Below are 14,825 nucleotides of genomic sequence, written 5' to 3'. Positions count from 1 at the left end.
TAGCAACATTACACTTTTTCTCTCTTAATACAGTTGTGAACCCTTCAAATCCACAAGAACCTCTTTATATATTCCATTTGTAATCTTAGAATACTCTGAGATCATGCTACCTAAGATGATGGCAAAAATGACTGAATTGGAGCTGTGCACATTCAACTTAAATCAGAAAAAAAGAATGAAAATAGGATCAAAAGTCTTCTGAAGAATGAAATGTTCACATTTCTGCCCTTAAACTCCCAAAGTGCTGCAAATGGGCTGAACTCTTAACTGCTGAAATTTGGAAGCAAAATAAACACATTTCTGTGAAACTGTTTTTGAGTTTAAAATAGGACAATAAGGATGTGTTGGGAGCAAAATGCTTCTTGGAGGTCAAATGCTGTTATTTTCACCCTTAATACCCCACCCTGGCTTGCTAGAATCATGCAAAAAATTTTTTTAAAAAAAGTTAGACCTGGTGAATCTAACCCAGAAAACATTGTCCATCCTTGTTTTAAAGAAACTTCTTGTGTCAATCTACTAACATACTTTTTTCATAAACAGTATAGGACAGACTACCCTGACAGAACAGATTCATATAAGAGAGATCAACCATCTTGTGTGATATTAGTCTTTTTAAAAAAAGTTTAAATATTGCCAAAATGTGGTTGGATTTAATCTTTGAGATCTTGTGACATTTCAGGTGAGGCTGGTGAAGTCTGGTAAGATTGGGTGATCTTGCAGAATTTTCCCATTTCTTTTTAAAAAACTTCTAAAATCATTTAAACTGAGGCGTAATGCCTAAAATGGATGTGCTGTGCTGGGAAGGCTTTAATGTAGCCTTTGGCCTGGAAATTGTATCATATCCCTGTATTAGAGTTTAATAGACTATATGTTCTATTCTGAAACAAAGAAAAGCTGATTGTGGTGCTTCTTAGCTGTAATCCTTGTTCCTTCAGGCTTATTTCTGTCGTGGAACAGAACACACCTCACTATATGGTACAGTGCTTCTCATAGACAACGGTAATATGACCTGACTGTCATGTGCTTCTTTTCTCAGAATTGGAAAATGGTATGTGGACACTCCAGCACAAGCTATGTTCCATCATGGTGAAGCAGGAGCAGAACATGGTGCCAGAAATACCTGAAACTCAGCTGCCAACACATGCAGCTCCCATGATGAATCTTAACCCACTGCAAAGGTTGCCAGCCCCCAAAGAGGTGAGTTGCACCACGAATATCTGGAATGATTTGGACCTGAGAACGTGGCATTTTTCTTGATTTCTTCATCTTTCATTCTAAACAAAAAGGTGGAAAATACTACTACAAGATGGAAAATAAAATTTTAAAAAAGTGGCTAGGTAGCCTTTATTTTAATCACTGCTGATTTGAAATAACCACATTTTAAAAAGTGACATAGCAGAGAGAAAAGTGGGCAGTTGAAGGATAATTAGATAGAGGGCTTTTGATCCTGATTCAGAAATGGCAGATTTTATGGGACCTATACTTACCTTTATTAGGGATGCTAGTCCAAACAGTGGACAGGATTGTTATGATCAGTGTAAGTGGAAACATACACCCCAAATAGAAACTCTAAAGTGAATCTTCTGCAGAAGTTCTAGAGGTTAACTAGCCCATTTGTTTCTAGCTTAGAACAGTTTTGTCTATAAATAATGCAAACCTTCTGGATGAAGCCAACATCTGAGATAGAATTCAAATTATTTCTCTTCTCAAATAGAATAATTTTAATAATTACAAGATGGCCAATTTCTCAGAAGAGAGGCAACTTCTAATGTTCTATGCCAATCTGCTGCAATTATATATTTGATCAATTCCCATCACCACCAGGCAGCATGGGAACATTAAGAGTCATTGTTCAATACATCTGGATGACTGAACCAACCTTTTCATCATTTGCTAGTGATTTTGCAAAAGAAGAGGTATTTTTCTATTGAACTACTCTTTATTTTTATTATTTTGTAAAAATACAAATCTTTCTGCTGGTGACGTTTCAAAGATGCTTTTCTTTTTTATATTTTTTTTATTCAAGTTTTACAACACAGACAACAGAAGCATTAAGAAAAAGAAAAAAAAGCAAAAGTATGGAATGAGTTGTAAAGAAAAAATAGGAAGAAATTTCCCATTTCCTTTTCAGCAACTATAAGTACAATTACAAAATTATCTCTTAATCAGTGATTACAAAAAAAAACCACCTCACTTTTTTATTATTCTTTTTTTTCTAATCATCAAAACCACAAATCTTAAGTACATTTTTCTATTTCATGAAAAAGTCTACAAATCATTACAAGTTGAACATAAATGTCATTTTTTTCCTCTGATCAAAGCGGTTAATTTAGCCATCTCTGCAAGTTCTATCATCTTCATCAACATTCCTCTGTTTGTCAGCCTTTCTGCTTTTGAGCATATAATAATCTTGCTGCAGTTGTCACATACAAAAACAAAGTTCCATGACTTTTTTTCTAGTTGCTTGTCCATTAATATCCACAGAAAAATATTTGGTTTTATTTGTAATTTAACTTTTAAAACCTTCTGAGTTAATGTATGTACTTGTATACAAAATATTTAGGCTTTTTTACATGTCCACCAAACATGATAAAATGTCCCTTCATATTGTTCACATTTCTAACAAAGGTTCAAAATACATGTATATATTCTAGACAGTTTCTCTGGTGACAAATACCAATGATACGTCATTTTATAAAAATTCCCTTTAATTCTAGAACATAATGTAAATTTCAATCCTTTCAACCACATACTTTTTCAATGGTCCATTTGTAATCTATAGCGAAAAGTTTTGGCATATTTTATCATTATACATTCCTTCACTTGTTCGTCTTCTGTGTAATACTCTATTTCAGACATGTCAAACACAAGGCCCGGGGGCCAGATCCGGCCCGCGAAGTGGTTTCACGTGGCCCGCGAAGCCATCCTGGAAAGAGTGAGGGAACGGCCCCCACTGCCTTGGCCCTGGCCCAGAGACCCTCCTTCTGCCAGAGACCCTCAGATCTGTGCCACTCCTGCCCAGGCCCCCATAGGCACCCTTGATGCCAACGATGTAGAGCTGGCCATGCCCACCCAGTAGGCCATACGCACTCTAGCCACGCCCACCCAGTAGGCCACGCCCACCCAGGACATACCCACCTGGCCCCCTAAGGGCAATCGCAATGCTGATGCGGCCCTCAATGAAATTGAGTTTGACACCCCTGCTCTATTTCAACAACTGTTTATACTTTTTAACAATAACATGTTTATGTTTTTATCTACTTTAAACCTTTCTGTCAATTACACATAAGAAAACCATTGACAATGAAACATTGGTTTCATTTTACAATCCCTTTGAAAAAAAATCAACATTTCAGTAGGCTAGCCATTTATGTTTGCTTATTTCTCATCTATAAAATGCTTCTTGTGCTGAAAATTATAAAGGTATTTTCAGGTAAAACTTTTGTTTATATTTATTCCGTAATCTCAGAATATAACATAACAATTTTTAATCTATATTCACCTTAGATTTATCATCCCATAGGCATCCATGCCGCCCAAATCTCAAATTATAATATTCTATCTTTTAAATCAAGTAACCTTTTATTTCTTAACTAAACCCAATCTATCATCCAAACTAAACAGCAAACTCACCTGTTTTAGTTAAATCCTCATTAATAATTTTTGTGCTATATCTATGAAGCATAAATAGATTTCATCCATTGCATAAAATTCCTCCCAAAATTTATATCTTTCAGAACCTTACGAAAAAAATATTTCAGCTGAAATCATTGTGAACAACTAATAACCATTATTCAGTAATGATATTGGACTGTAATTTCTTACTCAGGTCAAATTTTATTCCTCTTTAAGTATTAATGTTACGTTGGCCTCTTGCCAAGTCTCTGGTATATCGCCTCCCTGAAGAATATAATTCATTATATTTTGCAAAGGTGGTAAAAGTTCATCCTCAAATCACTTATAATGCAAACTCTACTATGTTCATCTGGTTCAGGCATCTTTCCTGGCTTACTCTTTTTAATTGCTTCTGAAGCTTTTGTTATCATTATAGGTCCATTCATCATTTCTATTTGTTCATTTCTAATCCCTGGTAGATTTTGTTCTCTAAGACATTCATCTATTTTCTTCAAGACAATATCACGCCCTTTATGCAAATTAAAATAATATCGGGGAAAAATTTTTTTTTTTTGCATTAGTAGAGTATCTTGCTCTTGTAATTTCATCAACATTTTCTTTTTTCTTTCCCTTCGCAGTTTATAATGTAACCATCTCATTGGTCTATTCGCAAATTCAAATTTTATTTGCTCTGCATAATTCAGTTTTATTTCCATTTCTCTTATTGTTAACATAGATAACTGTTGCTATAAAATCTTACTTTGTTGGGAGATACTTGTTCCTTGAAGGATTCCTTCTCCTTTTCTTTTTATTTCACCCCCAAATTTTTGTATTTTCTCTTTTAATTTCAAAATTATGTTGTATCACATAATCTCTAATAAAGGCTTTATTTGTATATCCCAAGCCATTCTCAAATATGTATCTTTATTTAAGTTATTTTCAAAAAAATATTTTAATTTCTTTTTACAATTCTCAACAACTTCTTTCTGTAGCAAACTTCATTTAATTTCCATTTGAAAGGACTAGATATCTTTTTTATAAACCAATTTCACAGAATGATGATCTGAGTAGGTCTTTGGTAAAATATAACAACAGCACTTTCCATGGTAACTAAACATCACAATCTGAGTCACATCTGAGTCTTTACTGAGTCTTTTGTTTACGGAGAACTTTAGAGATAATTAACAAACATTCCATGCTGGACTACTCTCTTTAACCAACTTAGTAATGAATTGTATAAAGCACTTTCATTAAAAGTAAAAATAATAAAAATAAAAATAGCAGGATAAAAAATAAAGACCATCGCCTTAATCATTGAAAACTTTAGTAGATTCTCTTTTAATTGATTTTTTTGCCAATTAAAATTAAATAAGATCAATGAACCAAAATTTCTCTTGTATACTTGTAGCCTCAAAAGAAGATTTAACTCATTGCAAAGAATCTTATCTTTGTTGTGAAAGGAAATCTTTCTTCAGCTGTAATTGATTACTTCTTAAAGTGACTAAGAGAAGGGAGAGCAAAGCAGTAATGTTTGTAATGACTCTGCTGCCATTATGAGTGTAGATCAGGAGTCTGCAACCTTCAAAACTTTTAAGACTTGTGGACTTCAGCTCCCAGAATTCCTTGGTTAGCTTAAAGTTGTCAGAGTTGCAGATCCCTGGTGTAGATGAATGTCCAGGGCTCCTGAGAACACAGCTTCTGGATCTAGCTGCAAAAAAACTACCCGAATTTGCAGTTTAATCAGAGGGCCCTGCCATCTGGAACAGCCTGGAACATAGGTGGTTAATCTTCTGATCTCCCTTTGGTCCAGGGAGATAAAAGCCAACCAAAAAATCTCCCATCCAGTTTTCAAAAGCTGCAGCAGCTTTCTGCATTTCAGAGAATGTGAGGCTGCCATTCCCCCTCAGGAAGCAACTCCTTGATATTTCAAATATGCTTGTCAAAGAGCATAATTCCAGGATAGTATTCAAGAAGCTGAAATGGAAATGTCAAAGTTTAAACAAATCAAATTTTATTTTAGACACATTGGATCGGCCTTCTTATATCATCTTCCTATAAGCCGTTTCATCTGTTGAACTGTTAAGGTACACCAGCTTACTGTATAGACTGTACTGTACAGCACAACAGCCTTGTCAATGCAAAATCCTTTATAGCTCCTAGAATAGCAATCTAAAGTTAGAAACTTTTTGCCTAGGATATCTGGAAAATACCAGTTTTGGGAAAGGGTCTGTATATATTGCAAGATGAGAAATCAGAGCCCCTGTAATGTCTTTTCAACCATTCTTTCCCAGTTTTCCCCCTTCTTTTGTTACTTTTGTCTCTTCTATCAGTTTTAGAATCATAGTCAGAGTTACACTGAGTACTTTCAGTAGCCATGGTACAACAAACATTTATTTATTTATTTATTTATTTATTTATTTATTTATTTATTTATTTATTTATTTACTTATTTACTCATTCATTCATTCATTCATTCATTTGTTCATTTATTTATATGCCACTCATCTCGTGGTTCTAGATTACTCTAAGTGGCTTACAACATTCCCCTCCCCTTCTATTGACCATCCCTATTGAGAAGACCAGTGGAACAGTAAACGTGTGTGGAATGTCAACAAGAGGCATCTGAGAACTTCTGACCTGGAGCGCCAAATACCTTTCCTTGTTATTTGCTTTCCAATCATGCAACATGCTTCATTGTAACTTCAATTTAAATTTGTGTAAATTAGAGTGTGGTGTTTCAAGGGATGTCCTGAAAGATAGGGTAGTAACTTCCTCCCACTGTGTTTCGCTGCCAATGAATTACTTTCAAAGGGTTTGTCTGATCAGATGTGGGCCTACAGGTTTCAGAAAATGAACTATGTGTCAATTCAATAAAAATCATTTACTGTATTCTGCCCTTTGAAAGGTGAGAGAATCAGTTTCTCATATATATTTTACAGCCTTCTTTTTTTCCCCTGTGAAGTAAGAGAACTCCCTTCATTTGTACTCAGTTGTGGGTTATCTTCCTTTCACTTACTATGGATAAAAGTAGGAGGGGAAAAACAAGGACACCATTCAAATCAAACTTGTACACAAAACTTCCTCTGTTGCTTTAACTTTAAACTCCCTGGATTTCCAAATGTAGATCTATGTGGTGTGTGTTTGAAAACCATATTAACTTCCTTTGCCAGGCTATGTTTACAGTCTGAGACAGCGTGAAATATATCTGTTTAATGAAAAAAAACCTCTGGCATTTGGTGGGAAAAGAAAGCTGGAAAGAGAAGATCACATTGGTGTAGCTGGGAACTAATGACTCTTCATGTTAATTCTTCATCTCCTTTAATCAAAAACAGCTGTTAAATAGCCCTGCAGAAAATCCAGTGAACAGTAGAGGGTATTCTGTATCGCCAAAGTGGACATTTTAGAGACAGGAAGGAGATAGTAGGAAAATGACTGTCAGTCATGGAACAATATCTGTGCAATGCACTCTTTCATCATGCAGAATATCAATTCTGCATGATGTTCACTTTTCTTTACCAGGAGGCTCAGTTGGTGCAAGGAGCAGATTATTACCATTCCACATACCATAATATACAGACGAATAGTAAAAATAGTGTGTAGGTGATCTCTAGAAGGACGATGGACTCACTACCCTTGTATGGAGCCCTATTGTCTCAGAATAAGAGACGTGAGAGATGTGTGTAGCCTGACCCCAGAAGCAAATGACAAGATAGAGCACAGTTTTATGTTTTGTTTGTTTGTTTGAGTTTAAATTTCACTGCCCATCTCCCTCACGCAACAATGTTTTGAGTCCTTGCAAATGATGTGATCTCATAGGGAAATTTATGATTCTACCAAGCAAGATATTTAAAAAAATCACTAACCCAATGCTTTTCTCAATTGTTTTTACAGGCACCGATAGAAATGACTAGCCAACCTGTAATCAAAGCTGAACCTACAGAAGTGAACCAATTTTTAAATCTGCCAACCGGTGAGAAAATTGGATAACTCAATGAGCTTTCAGTGCTCTCCAATCTCATATTATTATTTTTATAGACCATCTTGCCTTTATGCTATTGGGATAAACTTCCAGACAAAATAATAATAATGATGATATAAGCACATTCTGCTAAAATACCTTTAACACCATCAAACAAACTTATCCCAGGTCTTTGGGAAGGACTGGATTGGTGGGAAAAAATTCCAAATTCAGTCTAAACTTCTGGCTGACTATGCAATACCGTAGTGGATAAAAATGCCAAATCCAATTTAAACATTTGGCTGACTGCGCTACCAACCTTAAAATAATTGATAAATTTTCATGTTGCCTAACTCTCAACAACTCTGGGTGGCTTACAACAATCAAACAACATAAAATTACAATAAAATCAATCAAAGATTAAATCAATCTTTGGGAGAGAGTTGGCAGTGTGCAAATTTAATGCATTATTTTAATCAAAGATTGATTTTCATGAAATTGGTCAATTTGATCAATGATAAAATATGGTGTGACAGACCAGATGATATGATATGAAGTCTCCCTCTCCTTTGACAAAAGCCTGAGTGAAGAAATTTCATGGCTCTTCTGAACAAGAGGAAAGTGGGAGCCATTTCAGGGGGAACCTAATTCCAGAGGGCAGGAATCACTACTGAGAAGGAGAATTTCTGGGGTCCTAATAGATAACTCTATTTGATCAAAGGAACCCACAATGCATCAACCCTGTGGAATTAAACTGGCTGGGCAATTACTATGGGAGAAAGGCAGACCCTTAAATAACCTGTCCCTAAGCCATGTAGGGCTTTATAGGTAGCAACCAGCACCTACATCTATCTCTTTGAAATAGGCTACTACTAGGGTGTGATGGGCATTGTGAGTATGTGGCATTGTGAAGACGTGACATATCAGCAATGGAAATATTAGATTTACTTCTAATCTTCTTTTAACTAATATTTGCCAGCATTTCTAGAAAATAAAATGCAGGTCAATACAACAGCATCTATCAAAATTTATGAACTTATCTATTAGGCATTATTGTAATTAAACTAGACTTTCTCATTTGAATAGGAGCATATATCTGCCCTGTCATTACATATAGTTAATTGAGAGAATGCAAGAACAATTTTTAAGACAGTTGACTTTCATAGCAATTTGATTGGAGCAATTTCCATTTTCTGGATATAATTTTAAAGTGCAAACTTTAAATCATATTCTTTCCCTTCAGCAATGTTATGTCTGGCCTAAGTCTGTGAAGTGCAAACCTTCAGGATCAGCCATGTTGGAAAGCTGGCTCCTCCTCTTCCTCCCCCTCCTCCTTCCTCCCCATCTTCTCTTTCCTTCTTCTTCTTTCTTCTTCTCCTCTTTTACTGCTTTGGGTGTCGAGGGACACAAAGTTCTGGCTCTTGCTCTTATGGAAGCCTTAACATTTTTAATTGATGTTGTTGTAGTGTGTCTTTCATGGTGCCTGTCCATCTTTTTCTGGGTCTGCCTTGTGTGTTCTTTGACTTTCTCCTCCTATTGTATATGTTTTGTATGATATGGAAAGATAGCTCAAAACCCCAAATTGCCAGCCTTTCTGGTGTGAAAATTAGTAGATTGTTGTTATTTTTTTTTAATGTCAACATTTCCTGTAATTTTTAAAGGTTAGGGTTTTCCTTGAGTCCACCAGAAGATAATCATCTCTTTAGAAGGCAAAGAGCTGTGGAAATCTGTGGTAATTAGACGTTGAAATGTCTTTCCATAAATGACATTCTTCCCATCACTACAATAGCTGAGCACCTTACAAAAACCATAGTCGCTTTGTTAAGTTTTAAGACAGAGATTTAAATGAATTCAGTAAAAGCTTGCCCAGATTCAGTAGTCTTACTTGAAACCCAGCCCGCATTTTTCTGGCTTTTTTGGATTAGATATTGGCTGCATGTCATTGGAAGGATAATAATGAACGCTGCCAGTTTTTAATATGCCTGGTAAAAAGATCTTAGCTTTATTTCCAGAAAGATAACAATATCAAGAATTCTGCTTGGCAGTCACTAACACTGCACAGAGGGACCTGTTTAGCCAAATGAACACATTTATTTATTTACTTTAAAAATGTAATGTCCTACCCAAGTACTGGAAATTCATATTCAATTAAGGAAACAATAATTTACAGAAAATATTAGACTCTCTCAAATGTTTGGCTCACAATGTATCCCAACAAAACAGGCGTGTTTTTTTAAAAAATAACAATAATAATATAAGCATTAGCAAGAGCACCATCTTCTATCAGCAGGAAATTTAGAGGATTCGTGGGAGAACTAGCAGTTAACAAATCCACGTTCTGGCAAATGACATAGCAGAACTTGTTCCAAAAGACTTGTGAGACAACTCCCATGACTGGAATCTAGCAACTGAAGGATATAACTTATTCAGAACAGAATAGATGTAACAGTAGAAATGTTTTGCGTATACACCTGTGCATAAATTCAAGAAAGTGCATGAGGTAGCCCCGTGGAGACCACGTGGAGATGTAGATGATAGAAAAGAAGCAGGGCAAGGAGACAGACATACAAGTTTGCCATCAATATCTATCACATGCTACTGGACCTAGAACAGGGTTTCCTGAAAGACACTGTAGATACCTCATGAATGCAAGAATTAAAGGCAGGGCTTTTTTTGTCATAGAATGCTCAGAACGGAGTTCCGGCACCTTTTTGGATGGAACCTTGTAGGGTAGGCAAGGTGGGTTGTATGACATGTGTGAGTTCCGGCACCTTTTTCTTTTACAAAAAAGCACTGATTAAAGGTAATTGATAGCTCCATTGGCGTTGTTATCCATTGTGAGGGAAAGTCCACTTAAGCTTCAAACTCTCTAATTCCTGATGTGCCTCTGAGACAATTTCCTCTTTTAGAAGATAGAAGAAGAAACAAGGAAATCAGCCTCATTTCACTGATTTTATCTTAGCCATAATCAAAGCTCAGTAAAGGAAATCAAAGAAAGCACTTGGGAAAGCTGTAACATCTGTGGGGCTGAGAATAAAATAAATGAAGATGGTGGATGTAACCATGTAGTTGAAGCCCTGCCCTCTTTTTGTGTATATGTGACACACATAACTGTTCAAAAGGGGTAGGATGTCAAATGCACGTTTCTGCCTGCCAATTTGATTTCTTTTAGCCCTTCCCTAGGGATGCCCAAGTACTGCCAAGAAACAGCCCTAAAAGTCCCTTAGACCCTGTCCCCGAGCATATTTAGTTCCAAGATCTGGATATATCTTAAACCCGGAGGCAAGTTTTTATTTTTATTTATTTCTTTTTAGATTTTAGATTTAGATTTTATTAGATTTATATACCGCCCTTTTCCCGTAGGACTCAGGGCGGTTTGCAAGGTGTTTAAAACATCAATACAAAAATTAAAAAACAATTAAAAATGATTAAATTCAGTCCCTGAAGTAGAAATATAAAACCCCAATTAAAACTCTCAGCCTGGGCCGGAAAGCTCAAAGAGCCAGGTCTTTAGGTCCCGGCGAAATGAGCGAAGGTCGGGGGCAGTCCTAAGCTCCACGGGTAGCTGGTTCAAAAGGGCAGGCGCACCCATAGAGAAGGCCCTCCCCCTGGGTGTTATCCGCCGGCAGTCTTTTACCGGCAGCACCCTGAGAAGGCCCTCCCTTGATGCTGGCAGCAGGTGTTCCCTCAAATATCCCAGACCCAAGCCATTTAGGGCTATATAGGTCATCACCAGCACCTTGAATCTCACCCAGAGGGCAACCGGAAGCCAATGCAGCTCGCGGAGTAGAGGTGTTACATGGGAGTATCGGGAAACCCCCATCACAACTCACGCGGCTGCATTCTGCACCACCTGAAGCCTCCGAGTGGTCCTCAAGGGCAGCCCCATGGAGAGAGCATTGCAGTAGTCTAACCGAGAGGTCATGAGTGCATGAGTGACTGTGCGTAGGGCATCTCGGTCCAGGTAGGGTCGCAACTGGCGCATCAGGCGAACCTGGGCAAAAGCCCCCCTGGTCACGGCTCCTATGTGATCTTCAAAACTGAGCCGTGAATCCAGGAGGATGCCCAAGTTGCGAGCCCTACCTAGATTCAGGCTACCCTACCTGGATTCACGGTAACATCCCACCCCCCATCGTTAAAGATGGAATGGATTGGTTAACCCGAGATGCCGGTATGCACAGCCACTCAGTCTTGGCAGGATTGAGATGACGCCTGTTTCTCCCCATCCAGACCCGGACCGCCTCCAGGCAACGGAACATCATGGCGAGGGCATCACTGGGTTGGTTCGGGGTGGAGAAAAAAAGTTGGGTATCATCAGCATACTGATGATACCCCACCCCGAAACCACGAATGATCTCGCCCAGCGGCTTCATATAGATGTTGAACAGGAGGGGAGAGAGAACTGACCCCTGAGGAACTCCACAAACAAGAGGCCTCGGGGCAGATCTCTGCCCTCCCATCAACACCGACTGCGAGCGACCCAGGAGATAGGAGGAGAATGACTGTAAAACAGTGCCTCCCACTCCCAACCCCCTGAGATGCCACAGTAGGATACCGTAGTCGATGGTATCAAAAGCCACTGAGAGATCTAATAGGACTAGGACAGAGGAACAACCCCTGTCCCGAGCCCGCCAGAGATCATTCACCAGCGCGACCAATGCCGTCTCCGTGCTGTACCCAGGCCTGAAACCCGATTGGTACGGGTCAAGATAATCAGTTTCCTCCAGGAACAGAGGAAGCTGATGCGCCACCACACTCTCAACCTTCGCCAAAAAGCGAAGGTTGGAGACCGGACGATAGTTGTTCAAAATCGCTGGGTCCAGGGCAGGCTTCTTGAGAAGGGGCCTCACCACCGCCTCTTTCAAGGCGGCGGGGAAAACACCCTCCCTCATAGAAGCAGTTATTACTGCCTGGAACCAGCTTCGTGTCTCCTCCTGAGCCGCATAAATCAGCCAGGAGGGACACGGGTCCAATAAACAGGTGGTGGAGCTCAGCCTCCCCATAATCCTGTCCACATCATCAGGGGAAACAAGATCGAACTCAGTCCAGATAACATGCTCAAGACCGTCCGATTCCTCCACGTCAGACTCTGCCCAGTCAGCGAATTTGTCCACCAGATGGTGACTAAACTCCTTGGCCCGACCCTGTAAGGGATCCTCCCTCACCTCCTGGTTAAGAAGGGAGCGAGTCACCCTAAACAGGGCGGCCGGGCGATTATCTGCGGACGCGATGAGGGCAGCGAAGTAATTAGCCTTCGCCGTCCTCATCGCCGCAAGATAAGACTTTATAAAGGTTCTTAACTGCAATCGGTCAGATTCGGATCGGCTGGACCTCCAACCGCTCTCTAGACCCCGTCTCCAATGCTTCATCTCCCGGAGCTCCACAGAAAACCATGGAGCCCAACGGGATCTGCGCTGGGTCAGGGGTTGCAAGGGTACAACACGGTCGAGTGCCTCGGTGGCCACCCTTTCCCAGGCATCCACCAAGGCATCGGCTGGGCTGTGAATGAGGGCGATGGGTATAGACCCAAGCGCCACCTGGAACTGTTCTGGGTCCATTAGGCGCCTGGGGCGGAACCACCTGGTCGGTTCCACAGCCCAGCGGCAGGGGGTGGCATAACAGAAGACCAGCCGCAGGAGATAATGATCGGACCATGACAGGGGGACAATAGCTGGCGAACCCCCTCCCAGATCATCCAACCACTGTCCAGATAAAAACACCAGGTCGAGAGTGTGACCCCACCACATGAGTCGGGCCATGAATTACTTGGGTCAGGTCCATGGCCGTCATGGAAGCCATGAACTCCCGAGCTAACTCCGACGACCCTCCCAGGGAAGGCAGGTTGAAGTCACCCAGAACTATAAGCCTGGGGAACTCCACCGCCAACCCTGAGAGGGTGTTGAGCAGCCCGGGCAGGGCTGCTGCCACACAGCTGGGCGCCAGGTATGTAAGCAACAAGCCTATCTGAACCTGAGGGCCACATCTCAGGAGGAGGGACTCACTCCCGCCTATCTGGACAATGGTGGTTTTTCACATTTCCGTACTGCCCACCTCTCTGAAAGTTTCCACTTGTTCTGGAGCATTAGTTAGGCAGTTGAAGTAGGCCGCTTTTTTTTTACATAAAATGAAAACAAGAAAATAAAGCCCATTGGTAAGTAACGATGATGAGATGTTAGTGTATGATGAAGAGAAGGTGGATCTCCTGTTTTGTTTTTCCCAAAAAGAATACTGCTTCTCACAAATGAAGGTTCAGATTGCTGTTCAAACTAGTTGGAACTGGTTAGATGTGTAGCCTTCTTTCACCAAATAACTTTTTTCTGCTGTTACCCATGACCAACCTCTGTTGTTAACCTGTTTTCTGTATTTTTCTGACTTAGATGACTTGGTGCAGATGCCACCAACCCCTCCCAGCAGCCATGGCAGTGACAGTGATGGATCTCAGAGCCCAAGGTCCCTGCCTCCCTCCAGCCCAGCCCGCCCCACCGCTCGGTCTTCTACAGCAATCTCTTCTTCTCCTCTCCTCACTGCACCACATGTAAGTAAAGAGAAAAGAGTTAGGCTTAACTGCCGTGCCAGGTTGTCCCATTACCTGCATTACCCAGCAATCATTTTAGGAGGGCAGGATTTGAAACTGTTGGTCTATATTCACCCTCACCGAGTACAAATACAACTTCTGGATGCATTTTTCTGCTCTGCATTCAAAGTATGGTTTTCCTGTCACCTCAGCTGCTGCTTTCCAAATTGCCTGTTATGCTTTGTTGTTGTTTTTCTAGGCTGGCACTACACATTGGCTTCACAGAATCAATACTGATTCCAAATTCTGTAATTTATCCATAGTTCTGGGATAGTCTAAAAACCCTAACCTGCAAACAAGATTAGTTGAGGAAGCCTTCAAAGTCAGGATTCATTGAGCTACAAGATTATAGTGTCTATGCTGAAGAAGCCTTGGTGGAGCAGTGGGCTGATGCCTCCTTAAGTAACACCAGCTGCCTGCAATTAGTGCAGGTTCCCATCCCACCAGGCTCAAGGTTGACTCAGCCTTCCATCCTTCCGAGGTAGGTAAAATGAGGACCCAGATTGTTGGGGGCAATTAAGCTGACTTTGTAATAATGCTGCTTGGGGGTGTGTGAAAGCCCTAATAAGCAGGCATATACATAGAATGAAGGCTACTGCTAAGCTTGTAAGCCGCCCTGAGTCTTCGGAGAAGGGCGGGATATAAATGGAATTAAAAATAAACCTTCTGGTCCAGGAG

At 40.0% G+C, this 14,825-nt stretch overlaps 1 protein-coding gene across 1 annotated transcript in view; it reads left to right on the top strand.

Moving 5' to 3' along the window:
• Positions 1 to 14,825, top strand: part of CREB3L1 (cAMP responsive element binding protein 3 like 1) — a 102,390-nt gene that overhangs the window by 51,141 nt on the left and 36,424 nt on the right. Inside the window, exons 3-5 of the mRNA XM_083349561.1 lie at positions 1,037 to 1,197; positions 7,507 to 7,585; positions 13,951 to 14,108. Coding sequence (XP_083205687.1) covers positions 1,037 to 1,197; positions 7,507 to 7,585; positions 13,951 to 14,108 — 398 coding nt within the window. The remainder of the gene's footprint in view (positions 1 to 1,036; positions 1,198 to 7,506; positions 7,586 to 13,950; positions 14,109 to 14,825) is intronic.

Source organism: Vipera ursinii (assembly GCF_947247035.1).
Source record: "Vipera ursinii genome assembly, chromosome: 1".
NCBI lineage: Eukaryota > Metazoa > Chordata > Lepidosauria > Squamata > Viperidae > Vipera > Vipera ursinii.
The sequence above is the reverse complement of the archived record's forward strand: the minus strand, read 5'-3'. Positions and strand labels throughout refer to the sequence as shown.